Source organism: Sugiyamaella lignohabitans, chromosome B, assembly GCF_001640025.1.
Source record: "Sugiyamaella lignohabitans strain CBS 10342 chromosome B, complete sequence".
NCBI classification, from domain to species: Eukaryota; Fungi; Ascomycota; class Dipodascomycetes; order Dipodascales; family Trichomonascaceae; genus Sugiyamaella; species Sugiyamaella lignohabitans.
This window is the reverse complement of record NC_031674.1, coordinates 3377779-3393188: the sequence shown is the minus strand read 5'-3', so window position 1 is coordinate 3393188 and position 15410 is coordinate 3377779. Positions and strand designations below refer to the sequence as shown.

Here is a 15410-nt window from a genome sequence, read left to right as displayed (position 1 = left end):
AGCCTGAGGACTGTGCTCGGTTCTTACCAGTCACTCACCTATCCGGCCTGACAAAATCAAAATTGTCCGTTAACAATTCGTCTCCAAGATTAATACGAGTTACACCAACATCAGTTGATCCTCTAGACAAACCAATAAAGCCACGAAGCTCAACACCGTTTCAGATGGCAGTGGCCAGAAAGTCGACTTCAACCATTCATCATGATAGCATATACAAGCCATCCAGTTCCAACAGTACCGAGTCGCCAGAAGAAAGGCGTATTCGTTCGTTAGTACAACGAGTAGTTATGGCCGAACTCCGTTTGCGAGCAATCACGAAAGAAAACCACCCCGAGTTTCACCAGCTTTACACCCAAACATACAAAGCTGCTTGTTTTGCATTGCGGAAGCGGTTCAGCGCATCCTCTTTAGCAACAACTCCTTCTACGACAGCATCATCAGGACTACGACTACCACTTGCTGACATCAAACCTATCACTCCATCATCTGTGTCCGAGACAGACCGTTGCAAAGCCGACGAGTCTAGCGAACTCTCGGAAGTCCAGGATAAAGTGGATCAGCTCCTAACTATATTTATTGGCTACTAACAGCCACTCTGCATGTAATCTATTTTATTTTATTCAACTCAGTAACCTTCTGGTACTCACTACTGTACTCACTACCACCCAGACAGTCTCCTGCGAAGCAGGAGCCATGGGGTCTGGGGCAAAGCCCCAGCCGCCGGAGGCATGACAACCATGACTCGAAGTCCAAGGGCGGATTTCTGAAATTTATATTCCGTCGCCGATTTACCGCGTCCTGACGAGAGTATCCAGATCAGTGCATTGCGGAAATCCGTAACCTTTCAGTCGTATTTCAAGGCTCTGCCAGAACAACAGACCACAGCAGGGTCTGGACTGGTCCCGCAGCAGCTAAAGACACGCTAATCGGTTACAGTGGGGTGTGTGTTAGTAACAAACCAGCTCTTATTTGTAACTAACAGCCCTTCACATGCTAAGAACGGACCGGTCATGATAGGGTTGGAGCGGCATGTTGATCTTAAAAAGCCTCGGCCCTGTAAACAACTGTAAACAACTACAACTGTCCGATGTACTATGTTAAAACTATGTAAACTCTGTTAATCAAGAGCAAAGTAATACGATCAGAAAAAGGGTTGCGAGACGGTTTTATATTGACTGGGACATACGAACCACGGCTCCTGGGAGAATTCTACCCCGAGAATTACAGAAACCTACACAACCTCGAACCCCGCAAATTACGTGGCTCTTAGCTAATATTCTAGTAGCAAGACGGAAGTTACGAGGGCGGAATTTAAGACCAGACCAAAAAGCTAACTACTCTCCGCTCCGCTGCAAATACGGAGAGATTATGTCTGTTGTGGTTTAGGGTGGATGCGGTTGGGAGAACTTTTTTCAGATGAAAATTGACCCCAACGCGGTACTAGGTCGTGTAGTTCGTTTCACAGGAGTAAATTTTGCACGGCGGTAGATGCACCACAGTATATATTTACCAGGCGGTTCGGCAGACGCACCTAACATCAACCGACCATCATAGTTAATATCTTGATAGAAAACAGGTTTTGACTAGACCAGAAGTTCATTAAAATACTCTACAACCACATTCAACAGGAAAAATCATTTTATAAATAATATTCACAATGTCTGAGACCAAGGAACAATATATTTCTCTCGCCGAGGTATCTAAGCATACCAAACAAGATGACATGTGGGTTGTCATCAATGGAAAGGTCTATGATGTTTCTAAGTTCGTTGATGAGCACCCTGGTGGTGAAGAAGTCATCAGCGATGTCGCTGGTAAGGACTGTACTCGTGAGTTCGAGGATGTTGGTCACTCTGAGGATGCTGTTGAGATCCTTGAAAGATTGTTTGTCGGAGACGCCGACCCAAGTGTAAGTTTCTATCGATATGGCCTGTTATGATCTTGAATCCTCGGTACCTGATCTGTGATATCTTAAATGTTAAATATCACAATAAGTATTTTTATCGTTTGAGATCATAGAGGGTTGGTTTTTTTAAGTGGATGGTTATACTAACACATCACAGGAAGTCACTATCACCAGTAAAAAGCTCGGTGTCGCTGAAAACCTCGACAGAATGGAAGACTCTGGCCCTGGCTCTCTTTTATACATCATTTTGGCCATCCTTGTAGCTGCTGGTGCCTACTACTACACCCAAGTTCTTTAAATTTACTATTAATTAATGATTAATTTTAATAGATGGCCAGGGGCTGGTGATCTTTTGATTAGATATGCCGCGGTTCTGATAGGCTCGGACGTGGCTATAAACTGTATTTATGTAGGGGTGGGGAGGGGATGGCTTTGTGAAATCTTGTTGAGTATAACCCCAGTTCGATGACTTGTCACCTGTCTATACTACTTATCAGCGAATTTATTCGGTAAATCTTAAATTTACATGTCATAATTTATTTAGTAGGAATTTTTGGAATACTGTAGTCTTTCTTAGTCGCGCCATGGGCAGATTATCTCACTGATCTGATGCTGGCGGCAGGGGTGAGTAAACCCTTGCCCAATGCTATCGAGAAAAAAAAAAGATTCGAGGAGAAGCATGGTGAAGTAAATAAATATAGATTCGGAACTTATACATACATATAAAGTAATAGACATCTGGAAAGAGGACATTAATAATCAGCAAACATGTCTATCAAACGACCATTAAAAGAGCTTCTAGCGGCCGATGAGGACGCAATGATGGAGGACAATGAAGAAAACGGTACTAATAATACCAATGGAGAAGGCGAAGAAGATTGGGAGACGGTGCCAAGTCCGGTAGCAGAGGGTCTCTGCGTCGAGTGTGGAGATCAGCCAGCAGAGCTTTCTTGTACCGTTTGTTCGGAAGATTTTTGTAGTGTTTGTTTTGGATATTTACACAGAACTGGTAATAGAAAGAGCCATAAAATCGTCCCCTTTAACAAAGACTCGGTAAAAGGTAGTGCCAACGGAGTCGGCAAAGTGCAAGCCACTGAGATCAATGGCAAAGAGGAGACTAGTGAAGAAAAGGAGGAAGAAGAGGACGACGAAGAGTCTCTTAGCGCATCTATCCACGAAGCCAAGGGTAATATCGCTTCGTCCAGAGGAGACTCGGATCGCCCTATCACATCAGCAGACTTACTACTTAAGATCAAGGAGCACTCGAAATATATTCCCATGAGATTGAATAGCGAAGAACGTAAGCTTCTACGGCTCTTGGAAGCTGCGCTCAATGTTTCTGAGTATACTGATAAGGTTGATATTCTTCTGTATTCTTCAAAGGCGAAACGAATGATTGCCCAGTTAAAGGAAATGTGTTCGATTTTAGCAGGACTGGTTGTAGCCACCAACATGCAAGCTGGTCAATCGCTATTTGAAGACAAGGAGTTTTCCGAGAATGCCGAATGGTTTCAAGATGTATTTGAAATTGGTCGTAGGTACAAAATCATGAATCCCGAAAAGATGCGAGATTCGTTTGGAAAACTCATGTACATGATCATGGATTCCCGACTACCTGAAGTGAAAGATTCCATGGAGTTTGATCTTTATAAGCCACTTAAGACAGTATTTGGCTATCTTCATCATAAAGGAGGATTGTCCATGTTAGACGATGAACTGGTTTTACAGGCTACTGTAGAAATCAATCCTGACAATAAGTCCCGTGCCAATATTCAAGCTGATATTAGACGTAAAGAAAAGGCGATTGAAGTGTTGGCCAGAAAATACTCTGCTGGAACCAGTCTAACGAAAGAGGATATTAGACAGTGTCTTTATTCGATTGGTGACTATCATGCCTATTTACGTGCCAATAGATATCCAGTGGAGCAAATGATTAAGATGCTAACTGAGCGTTTTGATGCCAACCAAATCCATAAACAATTTTCACTTGGAATCTCCTATGGTAAAGATGGAGCTCGTCTCAGTCACAACCACGAACGTCAATATCACTATGTCCATCAATCCCTGACCTTGTGGTCTCAAATTATGCGTGACATGTTCATGTTATGGACCCTCGCCGATAATGACCTGCTGAGTGAAAACAACAGATACAGACTGGCTGATACCGGACAAGGTTTAAATAGAATCAAGCCATGTCCTCAAGTTAGTCGAGCTATGCATAACATTATTCGCCGCAGTCAAGAGCGTACTGGTCAGTGGATTGGATCCAGTGTCGTCCATCTCGGTGATCATACTGTCCCTAATGCTCTATTTTTCCTGGACAAGTATCTCCAAGTACCACGGATTCTCACACCAGTATTCATTGCTGTCAGCAACATGGACCGTATTGCCCGTGATCCCTACGTACATGAATGGATCTCGTCGCAATTCGGTAGTGTCGAAGATCTTAAAACCACTATTTTGTGTGACTTTTTCCGCCACGCCTTTGACGGTTCAGGCGCTGACAACTTTTACGATGCTGGTTCCTGTATAGATGGCCGTTTGACTTCTGCATGGAATTGGGCCAATACCATTTCTAAGAAGCCCTACTACAAGAAGTTCCTCGTCTCAGGTTTCACGGGATTTAACGGAACTGACGGTTTCTAATTTTATTTAATATAGTCAATTAATAGATTAACGACTAAACTGCTTATCCTGACTGCGTTGAACTGGGCTCTTTATGAGGAACTTCACGTTCCACACGGTTAACAGAACCAGTGGTTTCTTTTATTTAATGTAGTAAATTAATAGGTTTACTATTGAACTGCTTATCCAGATTATCAGATCCCATTCAAGCCCCCTCAGTGAGACTGAAGATACCAAACCAGATATATAGTTATGGTGCTTTATTCGACTTATTATTATTACCCTAAACAAAATTATAAATTAAAAATATTAAACCAAGAAACAAAAACTTTTTAGGCGTCCTTAGGACACAGCTCACGAAGACGAGCAATTTCAGCCTCGAGCTCAGAATTTCTGGCAACGAGCTGGTCAACACGCTCTTCGAGCTGAGACATACGCTCCATCTTACGAGCACGCGAACGTCGGGCAGCCTCAGTGTTACGGGCACGCTTAACAGCAGTGCAGTCGCTCTCATCGTCGACAATAACTGGTTGAAGAGGAGTGGAACGGGGCTTACGGTTGTAAGCAATGATACCCAGAGCATCCTTCTTTTCCATCTCTAAATCAACAGAAAGCTCTGAGCGCTTACGCTTGTTAGAGGCAGAAGAAGCTGAGGAAACAGAAAATGATCTTCCACTGTCAAGAGAAACAGAGCCCACAATAGGACTGATAGGCTCAGCCTTAACAAGAGGAGTGGACATCAAAGAAGGACTTGGGCTCTGGGATGGAGCAATTGAGGCTTGAACTTTGGGTGCCATTGTAGGACGAGCAATAGAGGAAGCAACAGAGCCAGATTCTCTAGAAATTGAATTGCTATCGTCATTAAACAAAGACTCCCAAGAGTTGGAATCACCCAAATCGATGTCATCAAAGAGGGGAGAATGTTCTAAGCCAGAGGCAGATGAAACAGAAAGCTCACGGGGCGAAATAGTAGCAACCGAAGTAGCAGGGCTGTTATCCAAAATATCCAATGGATCGATGTAAGATGAAGATCGACCAGTGCTATAGTTATCAATAACAGCAAAGGATTGATCCTCCTCGAGAGATGGACTAGAATTCAACCCCACAGACCAGATGTCCTGGACTGCTGCTTGAGAGGCAGAGTATTTTTCAAATACAGACTCAAGCTTGGAGAAGTAAGGTCTCTCAGAGGGGAAGGAAGAAGAAACACCAGATTCGGTATTAGCAAGGACCATGATTGATGATGATGATGATGAAATAATATCAAACACTTGCAAGATTCTTTCTAAATCAGGCGACGACGATGCGGAAGCAGATGTGGTAGTGGAATTAGCGGTAGCGGTAGTAGCGGTTGCGGTAGTTCTAATGAAAACAAATTAATAAACGAAATAATTCGGAATTGACCAATTATTGGATGATAATCTCAATTGTTGTGATTCTGATATTTATCTAATACTTTCAGGTTGTAAGCAGGCGGGACACGACTGTAGGGACCTCATTTTGATGGTTGTATGTTGATAAAGTCTGGGGGGATAAATCCTGTTGACTTTATTATTTTATAATTTTAATCCTTAATTGTTGTTTAATTTACGACTTTTTTTAATCGTTTTGTTTTTTAACACGTTTTAATATTTGTTGATTCTTTACGTGTTGATGTTATTCGCGTGACATATTGGGGATTTAAAACGACATTTTTGATACTACTAATTACTCAAAAAATGTCTAAAATGGAAAATAAAATGTTTGTGTTTAAGAAAGAAAAAAAAAGATCCTCACTTTATCGGATCGTAGCTGGGTTTATATAACTTTGAGTCATAGTTTTCAATTAACCTAGTTCCCAAACCCATAGTACGAGGTTACGGCCCTAACCACTACGACATGCAAATCTACACATGGTAAATTGGATACTTTACCCGAAATAGGCAGATGCAAAGGATCCTGAAATCTGTTGATTGGCTAGCGATATCCTCCTGTGCATGATGGAGATTCAAGATCGTCTGTGGCTATCCGCCGGTACCGGCCACTGTTCCAGGTTTCAGTCGGGACCAAAACAAAATGTTACCACAACTGGTAAAAGTTTAAGATGTGACATCTGATTTTTTTCACTCCTCTGTTGGCCAGAAAGATGTTAATAATTATGTTTTTAAATATAGAATTCTCAAGGTAAATAAATTATTCACAAAATACTAAATGTCCACTTCCAACACAGAATATTAGTCAAAGAGATGACTCAATAGAGCTGTTACTGCATTACTCTGTTCAGCTTGGTAGGTTAGGGTGTGGCGTCTATATAGTTGACGAGTCGGCATGCATTCAGGCCCCTTGGGAGTCGCGGGGCGGGGCGGGGCGGACTATCCGTCAACTCCTCAAACTCCATGCAAAACTTAAATTTATTCTTTCGATCTGGGGCCAAATGGTACTAGAAAATGAAGGCACCCATCGGAACCTGGAATTGGGATGCATCACCGAACAATTCTTCTTTCAAAAAAAATTGGATGTCCCAGATCTTCAAGCCTTCAGCACTCGCTATCACCATCAATCACTTTTATAAGTTCCTATTGTACCGTAGGTTAGTTATATTAGATAGCCACAGCCGCGAACCTAATATAAAGCAAGAATATGAACCATTAAAGGCGCCCACTATCCACTGGAGTGGCTGCCGGTATCGGCGGTGGCTGCTCGATGCATTGCTAGCCTGGGCCTAGCATAAAAAATTTTTTTTATTTTAGGTCAGATCAGATCATTCTAGCCTAAATCTGTACCCCGCTTACTTGACCGTACTTTATCCGCCGAATAGGAGGATGTCGGTGGATCAATCAGGCAGTAAACATATGCCTGGATAATGCACGATTTTTCAGCTATTACTGTACCCCCCCAATCCTCCTTCTGTGTGACATGGTCTCCTACGACAGATACTAACAAGTAGCAGTTACACTTGATGGTGCAATTGTTCTTGGCACAGCTGAATTATCCAGAATTGGGTCGGTTATAACAGCCATTTTGACGCTCGCTAAAAATCACCCTCCAATTTTGTTGCTGAAATTTTCTTGATTTTGTTTCACAATTGTAATTGGCTTGTTAATCCCGGGTGTAAAAAGAACGCCTCCGGCGGCTGGGGCTCTGCCCCAGACCCCGTTGCTCCTCTCGCTCCGCTCGAGTCGTTTGATCTGTGGTTCCAATAAATAAACTATAGTGAATTGGGAGCAAGGGTTTTTTTGTTTGACCAGGAGCTAACATTTTTGGCCAGAATTATTATCCTCTGGAAAAAATATTCACGCCTGGAATACTAAGTTTGCAACATATTTGTGGTCTCTATACTCTAGGGTTGTTATTGCTCTTTTGTTATGAAACAAGTTCATAGCCTGTGAGGCTATGGAATGCACAGCATAAACGTGGACGACATAACAAACATATAAACAGCATATAAACATCTATGAGCAATGGGAACTGGTGCTCGTAGGCAACAGTGGAAAAATTCGAAATGTTACAGCAGGGTAACTTTGAGCGTGGCTCGGCTTCATTGCATACCATCTCATCTAATCGAAACTAAAGCGATATATTACAGATATATTATTTTAGACTACTGCTAACGGCGCCTAACGATGCAAAAAAAATTATGACCGATCTCATTAGCCCTAGATATTTATATTCTGCTAAATTAGATCTCTCTGGTACCAGCAGATAATTTCATGGGTATTTTTGATAGGGCTGAATCTGACATCGGGCGCTATGGACATACACGTTCATGAGCGACGGACGCCGCCGTGGTGCAGAGAGAAAGCCAGGGGGACTTTAACTGCTGAATATAATCATTTTGACCAATTTGGGAAATTATATCCCTGAGGTTTTCAGTGAAGTTTTTTTTGGTTGCTCACCTACTGGGCACAGAGATGTCGCACATGCAATACAGGCTACCTAGCTAGGTAACTGGACACAAAGTTACTGTCGACTGGCTTGATCAGGACGGCAGCTAGGGCACCTGGTGCAGTTGGGAGTTATGGCCTAAGAGATTATTTCTATGGCTATCTGTTTATTTACAGTGGAAAATACAGGGTAAATCCTAAACCGTTGTAACGCCGTACCTGATTTATACTCGGTTGCACGATCGACGCTGGCCTAATTCAGCTGTAACGGAGGAACAGGAAAAATCTTTGCCAATAGTAGGGCCTATAATAAGGAGAGCAGTCGCAGGCCATAACAGCCAGCAAACTACCAATAACGAAAACCACATTACAACTTCGGTTGGTGAAGTTCCAGAGACGCCGAAGTCACGTCTAATAGCGGGAAAAGCTAGCTTGAGCTGCCATCAGGTATTTCTTGCTTTGATTTCATTTCATAAATTTTTCAGTTCAGGTTTAACTTATCTTATTCCCGAGCTAATACCAACAGTACGGTTACAGAGTGCATCTAAACCAACGGTGGAGTTCAACAGGCATATTGAACATCCAAACATTTCTAACTATCCAATTCATTTAGTGGTTTATTCATTTTTTTTTATTATTTGGGAACAATTGCATAACATCAGTTAAATATGTTTGTTTTATAACATTGAAACAACCTTCCCCGATTTTTATTTCATCAGTGAGAGAGTTTACCTTGTCAGTGGCTCATTCCTTACTTCAATTCAACAAATCAAATCATTTTGCATTAGAGAGTAGAACCACAAAGCCATTTAACTGGGATATTGTGTACGGGTTTACCTGTTAGTTTCCCTGATCATAATCTCTTTACAACCTACTCCCTTAATTTTCAACTAATAGCCTATTGGCCTTAACTTCTTTTTGCATTTACTTTCAGGTTCTGTTTTAGAACTGCTATTCCCATGGCTCAACCAAGGTACCCTTCAATGGATCCTGTGCTTTATACTCCATTGAACTTTATGGATGACCATCAACTGGAACGTTCCCATTCTATTGACAAGGCTTTCGACAAAAAGAGCACTTCGTTATTATCACAGTCATCTCCTCGTCCTTCGACGTTAAGCAAGCTTTTCACCAATAAGTCTTGTCCAGTTACTACAAATAGTATCGGCAGTACCAACTTGTTGATCAGCCCTGTTACTTCGACTGCTACAAGCAATTCAAGCTTTTCTCTCCATCCTCACAATAGCCAAACTATGAGTACTAATAATAATAGTACCACGAGCCCTATCACCAGTCAGGCTAGTTCCTACGGACGGGCAGCACCTACTTTGATATCATCAAATTCTTCAATGGTGGCACTTACTGACGACACTCTATTAACTACAAGCTTTGCGACTACCAAGACTTCAGAGCAAACTGTGGCTGCAGACGTCCTACCCGACTCTTCTTGGAGTGTCGATTACAAATGTCTTCATGGACTAACCATGTATCCTGAAAGTCGAGGGCTGAAGTTTACTGACTGTCCTAAGCCAGATAGACTAAGGAATACCGTCAATTTACTTTCTAGACAACGTCACACCCCACCTCCTCTGAAAGGAGGTTTTTGCATTGATGATGTAGAGGATGATGAAGACGAAGATGAAAATGATTATGATGAGTTTGAAGAGAGGTCTGACGATGAAGATGACGAAGACGATGAGCACGACGGCGATAGAAATGAGAGTGATCTTGTTAAAGCTGCAAAAAAGGTCGCACTTTCAAATAGATCCGACGATCTCCAATTTGACGACGACGATTTTTAACCTTTCCACTTATTTATTTTTACTAGTTATATATGTTGTAACACAGTTTTCACCTAATTTTATTTATTAGTAGAGCCTATTGCTGGTGTACCTAAATTATCTCGACCGACGATAAACATCACGTGACACGTAGGATGGCATTGGGTTAGGGAGTTAAGTTTTATTTCGAATTTTTTTTTTTTTTTTTTTTTTTTTTTTTTTTTTTGAGCAGGGTTCGGGCATCGGGATATAAAAAGATTAGGACTTCCAGCAGAAATTTTTATTTTCTAACAACGTTCTTTTTTTTGGTAAATAAATTTTTTTTTACTTTAAAAGAAAACAAAAAAACAAGTTTTAACTAAGTCACAGTCAAAGATAGAAACTAGTTAAAATGACTTACGACGGTGGTTCTACTTACAGCAGCGGCGGCGGTCGTTACAATAGCTATGGAAATGGTGGTGGTTACGGTGGCGGCCGTAACGGAGGCTCTGGTGGCCGTGGTGGAAGTGGTGGCTATGGTAGCGGATACAGAGGTGGAAACGGTGGTGGCCGTGGTTTCGGCGGTAGAGACAGTGGCTACGGTGGTGGTGACAGAATGAGCAACTTGGGTGATAACTTGCAAAAGCAAGAATTCGACCTTGACAGCTTGCCAAAGTTCGAGAAGAACTTCTACCAAGAAAATGAAGTTGTTGCCAACAGATCCGATGAGGAGGTCGCTGCTTTCAGAAAGCAACAGAACATGACTGTGTATGGAACCAATATTCCCAAGCCAGTTGAAACTTTCGAGGAAGCCGGTTTCCCACCTTATGTTTTGAAGGAAATTCAACAGCAAGGATTCCCCAACCCCACTGCTATTCAGTCTCAAGGTTGGCCCATGGCTTTGTCTGGTAGAGATGTTATTGGTATTGCTTCAACTGGTTCTGGTAAGACTCTCAGTTACTGTCTTCCTGCTATTGTCCACATTAATGCTCAACCTTTACTTTCTCCTGGCGATGGTCCTATTGTTCTTGTTTTAGCTCCTACCCGTGAGTTGGCTGTTCAGATTCAACAAGAATGTAGCAAGTTTGGTCGTTCTTCTCGTATCCGTAACACCTGTGTTTACGGTGGTGTCCCTCGTGGTCAACAAATCAGAGACTTGGCTCGTGGTGTTGAAATCTGTATTGCCACTCCTGGTCGATTGATTGATATGATTGAAAGTGGAAAGACCAATTTGCGTCGTGTTACTTATCTTGTTTTGGATGAGGCAGACCGTATGCTTGATATGGGTTTCGAGCCTCAGATCAGAAAGATTGTCGACCAAATTCGTCCTGACCGTCAAACTCTTATGTGGTCTGCTACCTGGCCTAAAGAAGTTCAACGATTGGCTCACGATTACCTTAAGGATTATATTCAAGTGAACATTGGTTCTTTGGAGCTTTCTGCTTCTCATAATATTAAGCAAATCGTCGAAGTTGTCAGCGAGTATGAGAAACGTGACAAGATGGTTAAGTTCCTCACTGACGCCATGGAAGACAAGAACTCTAAAATCCTTATTTTCACAGGTACTAAGAGAGTTGCTGATGATATTACCAAGTATCTTCGTCAAGAAGGATGGCCCGCTCTTGCCATCCACGGTGATAAACAACAATCAGAACGTGACTGGGTCCTCAACGAATTCAAGACTGGTAGATCTCCAATCATGGTTGCCACTGATGTCGCTTCTCGTGGTATTGGTACGTATTTGAAATGCCCTGGTTAGAACATAACCATTGTGGAACATTTTTTTTGTGTGGTCATTAATAACAGGCTACACTAATTATTCAAGCTGAAACTGGAATTTTCTTTATTTTGATTTTTTACCCCGATACATTCTTATGACACGATTAGATACCCCTTTCTTTCTAGGTCTTACATTTGAGCTGTTGACAACAACTGCTTTGAATGAATTTCTAACATCAGTGTTTTATTACACTGAGCCGGATGAGTATTGTAAATCGCCTCGGTTCTAAACCGACTAGTTCGAGTTATTACATTCGTGTGATTGTTTAGATGAACGAAGCGATTATATATTTTGTGTTCAAGGAGTATGATAGATACTTCTACACAACTTGAAATGATACACCGCTCCGGATAGATGACTGCCAAGAAGGAAAGAGTATTGATGAAAAGAATTACAAAGTGTATCCAGGGAGATTGATGAGAGATCGTATTGATAGTTTCAACTACTCACTCTTATCGCTCGTAAAGAAATATTTTAGAATGTCCCGTTTTCTGCTTTTATCGTTTCACAGTTTTGTTTGCAAAGGGTTTTAAGTATTAGAATTTGCAGGTTATCGCAGACACTTAGCAGTGCCTGCGATGATAGCCTTTCTTTTCTTATGGTGAGAATTATTTACTAACAATTTATAGATGTCAAGGGAATCAACTTTGTTCTTAACTACGATTACCCTAGCAACAGTGAAGATTACGTCCACAGAATTGGTCGTACTGGTCGTGCCGGTAGTAAGGGTACTGCCTACACTCTGTTTACTCAAGACAACAGCAAGCAAGCCAAGGATTTGGTAACTGTATTGTCAGAGGCCAAGCAAGACATCGACCCCAAGCTGCAAGAAATGGTTCGTCCTCGCGGTGGTGGTGGCGGTGGTCGTTACGGTGGTGGTCGTGGATATGGTGGCCGTAACGGCGGTGGTTATGGAGGTTCGCGTTACGGTGGCGGTGGCCGTGGTTTTGGTCGTGGAGGTTCTTCTAGTGGTGCTAACACTGCTCCACTTACCAACCGCAGGTTCTAAGGTTGCTAAGATTTTTTTATTATTATTTAGATTTTATAATTGTTTTATTATGGGGATGGACTTTTGTCAACCCCTTTTGCATGACTATATAGAGAATAGGATAAGAGTCCATTAACTTTTGCTTTACATAGAAGACCAATATCTATATATGGTACAGACTAGTCCCAGTTGCTCCACTCGTCTACCTCATCATCATCGCCAGCAGCATCAGGTTCCAACGAAAGAGACGCAACCTTTTTTGTCAGGACTATTTTAGATGCACTGATGGGTTTCGTCTTCTGGACTTTTGTGGCCGAACTTGGCTGCTTCTTGCTCACTTTGGGAGAAGGATTGAAATCGTCATTAAAAGATCCCCATGCACCATCATTGTCTTCATCATCTTGAGGAGCCCAATGGTCATCGTTGAAATCATCTGCAAGATTAGGCTGGAAAGGATTAAAGTCTGTAGTTACTGGTGATTCGCGAGCTTTCAATGGATTGACTGAGGTTTGAGACTCCACGGCAGGAGCAGACACAGCTCGAGTGACGTCGATACCCTGCTCTGCTGCAGCCGACTTGTTTAATTCCGAAATTCCTAGAGTTATGGGAACTCCAAAAGCTTTAAAGCTGTAATACATACCTGTCAGATCACTAGTCGAGGCAGATGCCTGACTCTCATTTCCGGGAACAGCAGACTTGTTCATCGATTCCGCTCGATTTTTGATTTTAGTTAAGAGGGTGTCTACTGTAGAGGCCGCCTGGGTCCGGACTGTTGGGTCTTTGTCTAATAAAGAAGGGCACACTGCACCCATAAGCTTGGAACAACATTCCTCGGGTGAGAAATATTCTACAGATGCCCCAAGAGCTAATAAAGCTGCCAATCTTGAAGGAACATGGGGATCCTTAAGCGCCCTCGTGTAAGCGGCTACCAATACGCCAGATCGAGTTGACGGTGAGAACTTTTCGGATATTCTACCCAGCAATATCGTTGTATTGGCACGTATTTCTGGGATTGTGTCATTCTGAGTTTTTGCCAAAAGCCGCAACAAATCGCCATTTACTTGTTTAGATGTTAGCTTATCGACAATATGAAGAACAGACTTTAACGATTGCTCTCTGATTACTGGTTCTGTATCAGAGAATCCAGTAGCCAGATGTTGGAATATTTTGTTGGATACAGTTTTGCTATCCAAAAATTCAATATAATCTGGCAAGCTTTGAAGTAGTTGTAACCGAATAACACGATCTGGTGATGCATACAAGTTGACAATCACGGGCGTAACAGTTTTTTGATAATGAGCTTCTGGGAGATCTTTACCAAACTCAATAATTGTTGTCAGAGCCTTAATCCCGCCTTTACCAAGCTCAAGACATTTAACTAGCTCTGGCAATAGCTTATAGTGGACATATGCAGGAGGAAATTTGGATGCTGTTGTACCGACTTTATCCAAAAAGTGACCAAATTCATAGTCATCTAAAATGGTCAATCTATTCAGCGAATCAGAAATCTCAGTCATATCGGTCCTCAATGCTTCAGTCGCTTGGGGGTTTTCAAGTAACTTTGAAATTCTCGGCCTGGATCTAGGATTTCCGTTTAATAAAGTCTTTTGCATATTCCAAAGTACAGTAGATGGTATTTTACCACGCCCCCCTGAAACAGATTTGCCATTTCCAGATATAGGTATGGGGCCGTTATAAATTTCGTATATTAATAAACCACTTTGCCATGAATCCACAGCATTGGGCAGCCTTTTGATGGTCTGCCATCCGTCTTTAAGTACTTCAGGGGGTGCATAAGAATTACATCCTGGGAGAAGACCCCCATAGGTCAAAATTGTTCCATCTCCGTCATCAACTGCATTTTTGAGGACCGTGGATGTAAGTTCCAGGCCACCAATGACCCATTCGCCAGAGTCGGTCACGAAAATAGAACCTAAATTGAAATTTCCATGTACGTGAGACGCTTGATTTTCAATATTGGATAGCGTTTGCTATATTAAGTTAGTTTTTTGGGACTCAATCCAAACAAATGAAGTCGGTTACATACAAATACGGCACCGAGACCCCAGGTCTTAGTCTCATTAGTCAATTGATCTAAACTTTGATACAAAGGCAAAACATGTTCAGTAGCAATGATTATAGACGTGTCACTCTAGTTACAATGTTAGTTGACGTGGCTTTGGAAGACAAGATTCCAGGATGCTTCCACTTACCTCGTACGAATCAATAATCTTCAATATACCGGGAATCCGGAGCTTTTTCAACTTTTGCAACATATTTTTTGCTAATGGCATTCTCCCTTTAGAAGCCAATGCTTTAGAGTCAAATATAAACAATGTACATTTCGAAGAGTCGCTCTATATGCTGGTTAGTTGAGACTTTTTCTGGGCCAGTATCCATGAATCACTTACTTTCACTGTGCCGTGGTGAATCGCCCAAATTGACGGAAATTGTAGATCTAAAGAAGTGGTATTAATTTGCTCACCGA

The 15410-nt window shown here is 42.0% G+C and overlaps 5 protein-coding genes across 5 annotated transcripts; 3 read left to right on the top strand and 2 right to left on the bottom strand.

Moving 5' to 3' along the window:
* Window positions 1–1657: 1657 nt before the first annotated feature.
* Window positions 1658–1939, top strand: CYB5 (Cyb5p; the record flags this gene model as incomplete). The annotated part of the gene is made up of 1 exon (XM_018880137.1): window positions 1658–1939. One exon carries the CDS (start codon window positions 1658–1660, stop codon window positions 1937–1939), a length of 282 nt encoding a protein of 93 aa, XP_018737986.1.
* Window positions 1940–2674: 735 nt separating this feature from the next.
* AWJ20_3136 (uncharacterized protein) lies at window positions 2675–4552 on the top strand (the record flags this gene model as incomplete). The annotated part of the gene is made up of 1 exon (XM_018880136.1): window positions 2675–4552. The coding sequence occupies one exon, from the start codon at window positions 2675–2677 to the stop codon at window positions 4550–4552; it is 1878 nt and encodes a 625-aa protein (XP_018737985.1).
* Window positions 4553–4863: 311 nt separating this feature from the next.
* On the bottom strand, window positions 4864–5766 carry GCN4 (amino acid starvation-responsive transcription factor GCN4; the record flags this gene model as incomplete). The annotated part of the gene is made up of 1 exon (XM_018880135.1): window positions 4864–5766. The coding sequence occupies one exon, from the start codon at window positions 5764–5766 to the stop codon at window positions 4864–4866; it is 903 nt and encodes a 300-aa protein (XP_018737984.1).
* A 4800-nt stretch (window positions 5767–10566) lies between these two features.
* Window positions 10567–11913, top strand: DBP2 (DEAD-box ATP-dependent RNA helicase DBP2; the record flags this gene model as incomplete). The annotated part of the gene is made up of 1 exon (XM_018880134.1): window positions 10567–11913. The coding sequence occupies one exon, from the start codon at window positions 10567–10569 to the stop codon at window positions 11911–11913; it is 1347 nt and encodes a 448-aa protein (XP_018737983.1).
* Window positions 11914–13101: 1188 nt separating this feature from the next.
* Window positions 13102–14535, bottom strand: CEX1 (Cex1p; the record flags this gene model as incomplete). Its single annotated transcript, XM_018880133.1, has 1 exon — window positions 13102–14535. One exon carries the CDS (start codon window positions 14533–14535, stop codon window positions 13102–13104), a length of 1434 nt encoding a protein of 477 aa, XP_018737982.1.
* Window positions 14536–15410: the final 875 nt, after the last annotated feature.